General features: G+C 28.7%; 2 protein-coding genes across 2 annotated transcripts; one reads left to right on the top strand and one right to left on the bottom strand.

Annotated features, from left to right (window-relative positions):
* Nucleotides 1–1,658: 1,658 nt before the first annotated feature.
* BN7_1181 (tetratricopeptide repeat protein) lies at nucleotides 1,659–2,855 on the top strand (the record flags this gene model as incomplete). Its single annotated transcript, XM_011278238.1, has 1 exon — nucleotides 1,659–2,855. The coding sequence occupies one exon, from the start codon at nucleotides 1,659–1,661 to the stop codon at nucleotides 2,853–2,855; it is 1,197 nt and encodes a 398-aa protein (XP_011276540.1).
* A 400-nt stretch (nucleotides 2,856–3,255) lies between these two features.
* SND1 (Snd1p) lies at nucleotides 3,256–5,388 on the bottom strand (the record flags this gene model as incomplete). Its single annotated transcript, XM_011278237.1, has 1 exon — nucleotides 3,256–5,388. The coding sequence occupies one exon, from the start codon at nucleotides 5,386–5,388 to the stop codon at nucleotides 3,256–3,258; it is 2,133 nt and encodes a 710-aa protein (XP_011276539.1).
* Between the last annotated feature and the right edge of the window lie 244 nt (nucleotides 5,389–5,632).

Raw genomic sequence — 5,632 nt, 5'->3', positions numbered from 1 at the left:
TCGTTAATGGTGATGGTTCCAATTTATGTATATATATCACCCAGTGTTATATGACAACTTCATATGCTTATCTACTCAACTACACTCAAAAATATATTTGTTAATTTTCTCAATTAAATGCAATAATTATGAATTATTAAGTGTTATATAATACAATGGGGGAAATCAATTCTTTTCAAATTTTGTAGCTTCTGGGAATCTAGTGAACCTCCAATCATCTTCTTTATATTCTCCACGAATACTTATATAGCTTGATCCTCTTGGTCTAAACAGTGAAACCATAATATTTGAAAAAACATTATTTAGATTATATGGGTTTTTATTAGTTTTTGATTTGAACTGCTTTAAATATTCTCTTGTTGTTTGATTTGTTGAAATTAAAAATGTATGGTATATCAGTAGCAACAATGGGTATAACAAAATTAAATTACCTAAAATACCATTAAATAAACTCATTGGCGTTTTTTGTAATGCATGTTTAATGCTGAATCCATGTTGGCTTTTATATTTGAAAAGATGATAATATGCTAATATGGAAAAATAGATTGCAGCTAAACAACCTGATAATAAAAAGATGTAAAAATATCTATAATTTCTTTCTCCAACACAATTATTGATCCAAATACAATGATGATCGTGAATACTGACACAATGATCACATCTTGAACAATGGAATGATCTAGGCATTCTCCAATCTCGACATGTTAAACAATATTTGATATCAACACTTCTTTCTTTATATGATGGTAATGTGATTGTATTGAAGTATTCATCTGGTAAATTAAATGGTTCATCTGCTGTATGTATGTTTCTGGGTATTACCTGTAAGTTGAAAGTTAGTTTATAGCCCTAAAAAGTCAATTATTTATATTGATTACTCACCCCAGGATCTGATGTAGCAGCTTTTATAAACGATGCGATACATATAAGCCAAAGATACAGAAATGTAATCACAACAGCAGGTGAAATGTTATTCCAGCACCATGCAGCGCTAGTATAGCCTAAGTTAGTATTTGCAAAATAAATTCATATAATTTTTCATATTACTCACTCAAAAATGCAAAATAATATACCAGGAAGTATCACCATGAAACCCGTAAAGAACGATATTGGTCTTGATTTTATGTATCTGAATCTTCCACCGAGCAAAAACACCATATTTCCCTGGTTCCATCCTTGGTAGTTTCTATGAATAGGTAGTCTCTCATCCTTGGGGCTCGTTGGATCTGTGATGAGCCATCTCAACAGCCTCTTCAGTCTTGGGTTCTCTATAGCGTCTTTCTCATGGTACCGTACACCCTTTGTTTTCTGGACCTGTCTCCGTCGAAGCATCCCAGCAGCGACCATTTCAGCCTGTGATAGTATAAACTTTTGCTAACCAAAAAAAGAACCTTTCAAAGCTTTACAACATTTATTGAAAACCGTTAAAAAGTGTCACAATTTTCTTTGTTTTTAGTAAACAAATTATTTCGCAATGGATTAATTCGAAAATGTTGCGTGCACGTTAAAATCAAAACTTCCGTTCTTTTTGCCCCATAGAAATTTCTGAGTCTTATTGTTATCATCAAAACTTGAAAGACATTGGAAAAATTGGAAACCTGAAGGACAAACAGACTGAAGAAATGTTTTCTCGAGGATTGGGATCAATTAGATCTCAAATGAGACTTAGACCGGTTTCAAAACAGCTGCAATTTCATCCTCAAAGATCAATCTCTAAAATTGTCATTACAAACCCCATTGCAATTAGACTTCATCAAATTTCAAGAGCTGTTTCTAAAGGGTTTTTATTGTTTTTAGTTAGTTTAGGAGTTTTCTGTGGTGCTGGGTATGGTGGCTTCACATATTATATTTCAAAATATCAAGATATTTCAAAAGAGTGGTCATATTTAGCTAAATATCATACAAGATTAGGTGTTTATCATCAAGATATTCAAGATGATTATAGGGATGCTAATCAAGAAGTTGAAGATTTCACTAATGCATTGAAAATAGTTGCTGAATCTGAAGGTGAAATTATTGATTCAAATAATGCAAATGAAAATTATGGGAAATTCAAATTATTACCATTAAATAAAGTTAAAGAGAAAAGTAAAGATTGGCAAAAAAGTTATATTGATGTTGTTATTAGATTAGCAATAGCTAAAGCAGAACTTGGTGATTTGGATAATGCTTACAAATTAGTGATGTATTCAACTGCTATCCCAATTGATATTGGATCCTTAGATATGAGATCAAGAAGTTTGAGATTATTATCAAAAATTTCCACATTACAAAAAGATCCAATTGAAAAATCTGAAAATTATTTGATTGATGCTGTAAGGTTTAATGAAATTCATCATGATGATATTCGTTTCAAAGAAAATGGTTCATTAATATTAGATCCAAATTCAAGATTAAATAGAGAAACTTTTGAAAGTTTATTAAATTTAGGAGTTTTATATTCCAAGACTGATAATTCGTCAAAAGCCTTGGAAATTTTCTTGAATTTATTACAATTAACAGAAATTTCTATTCAGAGATCCCAAAGTGAAGATTCTAAATCAATTGAAGAACCATTAATGACTGATTCTCCATTGTTGAAAAATTACATTGCAGAAATTTTATATAAAAAGGGACTTGTACAAAATTCATTACAATGGGCTCAAGATTCATATTCAGAGTCATCTGCTTTTGCAAGAAGTAATATCCCAGCTACAATTATTTCTAAACAATCATTACAAAATACAATTTTAATTTATGAAAGATTAGGAAATTTAGAAAAAGCAAAAGAATTAACCAAAATTTTGGATGAAATTGTTATACCAATTCGTAATGAAACTTTTTGGAAAACTTTAAAAGATATTTTGTTAACTTGAAAGTGTTACTTTATTTGTCTACAAAACTATATATTTATTTATTTATTCTTATAACCAATATACATATGATCAAATTCTACATCATGATAATTTATTCATATAATATGAATTTGTATAAATAAACTTTTATAAATAAAACTTAAACACCCTATTATCGACTCTATAAGATAAAAAACCAAAACATAAAACACAAATGTATGATTAAACTTCATATAATACCATTAGTTTATCTTTTGAAACTAATGAAACAGAAAAAAAAGTTTAAAAGAATGTCATTGAAGCTATTTTGAATAGATTGAATATAAAGATTCCCACTTCTAGCAAGGTATTATTATTAATTAATTAATTTTTGTTTAAAATTAGAATTGAAATCAAAATTGTTGAAGGTTCCAAATGATTTTTAATATTTATTTGAACCTAAGAACCAGCCATTAGATCCATCATCACTTTCATTATCATCACCATATAAATTTAATCTTAGCCTATCCTTTTTACCATATAAATTGATTTTAAATTTATTATCAGGTTCAGGTGTTTTAGGTTTTGATATTGATTTGTTTTTATTATGGAATAATAACCAATCATTGTCTAGTTCTTTTTGATGATCTTGTGGTTCTTGAATTTGAATTTCATTAAGAGTTTTCTCAATCAATGATTTATCAAATATTGATGATTTTTTATTACTATTATTATTATTATTATTAATTGTTGATTGTTCAGATATTGTATTATTAACTTGTAATGTTGAAGTTGATGAAAAATCTTGATCATTATGATATTGCATTGTAGAGCTTGTTGATGGTTCATGTAAAGTTGGATCCATTGGGGTATCAAAATGTGTTGGAGGTGGAGTTGGTGATGAAGAATCTTGTTCTTTTGAAGATGAAGATAATTTTGATAATGTACCTGGGAAAACACTTAATTCTTGATCATCATCATCATTTATATCAGTAAGACTATGAGAAGATGAATTATTTGAAGATAATGAACCTCCTAAATCAGGTACCAATTCATTTGAAATTTCACTTGATATAGAATTTTCCTTTGTTGATCTAGTACGATAAATTGGTTTACCCAAGATTCCATCATCTTCATCAATATTTTGATAAGAATTTGAATTTGGATCTTTTTGTTTTGGGTTTATTGAATCAATATCAATTTTTTGTTTCATTAATGATTTTTTACGGTTTTCAAAACTATTTGTATCTTTTGATATTTGATTTTTTGATTGATCATTATAATCACTTAATGAATCATCTGAAAAAAATGGATTTTTCAAAATTGGTCCAAAAAGACTTGATGACCTAAATCTTCTTTGATTATCAACATTTGAAGATGAAGCTGAAGTTGTAACCCTTCTACGTCTTGTTGTGAATGTAATACCTTCATCACTTGAATCATCATCATCAACGTCTTCATCATCTTCATCATCATCATCATCTCCCTTCTTTCGGGATAATTTAGAGTTTCTTCTTGGAGTTAAAAGTGATTGAGATCTAATTCTATTAAAATTTTCAGTTTTAGAAGCAGGTATCAATTTTTGGAAATTTAATTGATTATGATTTGAATTATGATTAAAAGTAGTTTGATAATCTTGGAAAGGATCCATTTTAGAATAAAGATCAACTTGATGGAAATGAGGTAATCTTGTTTCAATATCAGTTTTCAATAATTGCCAATAATAATGTTTTGAATCTTCCATAAGAGGTTTTGCAATTGATAATGAAGCTAATGGAATTTCTAAATGTAATGATTTACCCAATAATTTTGAAACAATACTTCTAACACAAGCACCATGAGTCATTAATAATACTATATCTTTTGTATTTGGCTCTTGTGAAAGAGATTCATGTTCATTTTTCACTATTGATATTAACCCATTATTTAATCTTGAATATTGTTGAACAAAACTTTCACTGAAAACTCCTGGGTTCCCATGTTTATAACTATTATTATAATCCAATTGAATTTCAATTTGATTATTTCTATGGAATGGTAAATTTGAATTCAAATATTGAATAGCAGCACCTAATAAAGAAGCACCATTATCATGAGGAGGATATAAATCAATATCTAGATCTGTACTTAACCATTCTGAAAGAACTTGATCTATTGTTATGATACATCTTATTGTCTTTGTATTATCATTACCATATTCATATTGATAAGATTTAACCAAGAAATCCAAAATATACCTTATAGTTTCAATACATCTTAAATATGGTGAAGTATGAAATTTTAAAACCACAGTTTCTTCTTCAATATTTTGTTCAATATAGTTTAATATTTGATGACCCAAATTCATTGATTGTAAATAACCATTATTTGATTTATTATTTGTTGATTGGAATGTTGCTAAAGGAGGATTATACGTATCTGATATTGTATAAGTTATTGGATTTGAATGAATATTATGATGACTATTACTAGCAACGAAATCAATGGAAGAAGTTGTAGTGGCAACTTTATCAGAACGTTGGGCATGCCTGAGAATGAACAGGGAATCTATTTCCTTTATTTTCACTTTAGCCATGTTTGATCTATGTTGTATTTGGGATGTGTTGAAATTGATATTTATATTAGGAATCTCTCGTATAGCACAGCGCTATATTAATAATGGATTCAAAATGCACAAAAAGCGAGGTAAAAAGAGCCAGTTTTGATCCTGTTGATGGAGGGTAAGGTCTAGTCTAGATGTCTGTGATGGATAGACCACTCTTCTGCGGTTCAGCACCAGTTTAAAGCAGTTTGATAGGAGTTGATTTGAATGTTTTGTA

The sequence above is a fragment of the Wickerhamomyces ciferrii genome, contig 00026, assembly GCF_000313485.1.
Source record: "Wickerhamomyces ciferrii WGS project CAIF00000000 data, strain NRRL Y-1031 F-60-10, contig 00026, whole genome shotgun sequence".
Taxonomy (NCBI): domain Eukaryota; kingdom Fungi; phylum Ascomycota; class Saccharomycetes; order Phaffomycetales; family Wickerhamomycetaceae; genus Hansenula; species Hansenula ciferrii.
Note: the sequence above shows the minus strand (reverse complement) of the source record. Positions and strands in the feature narration are given on the sequence as shown.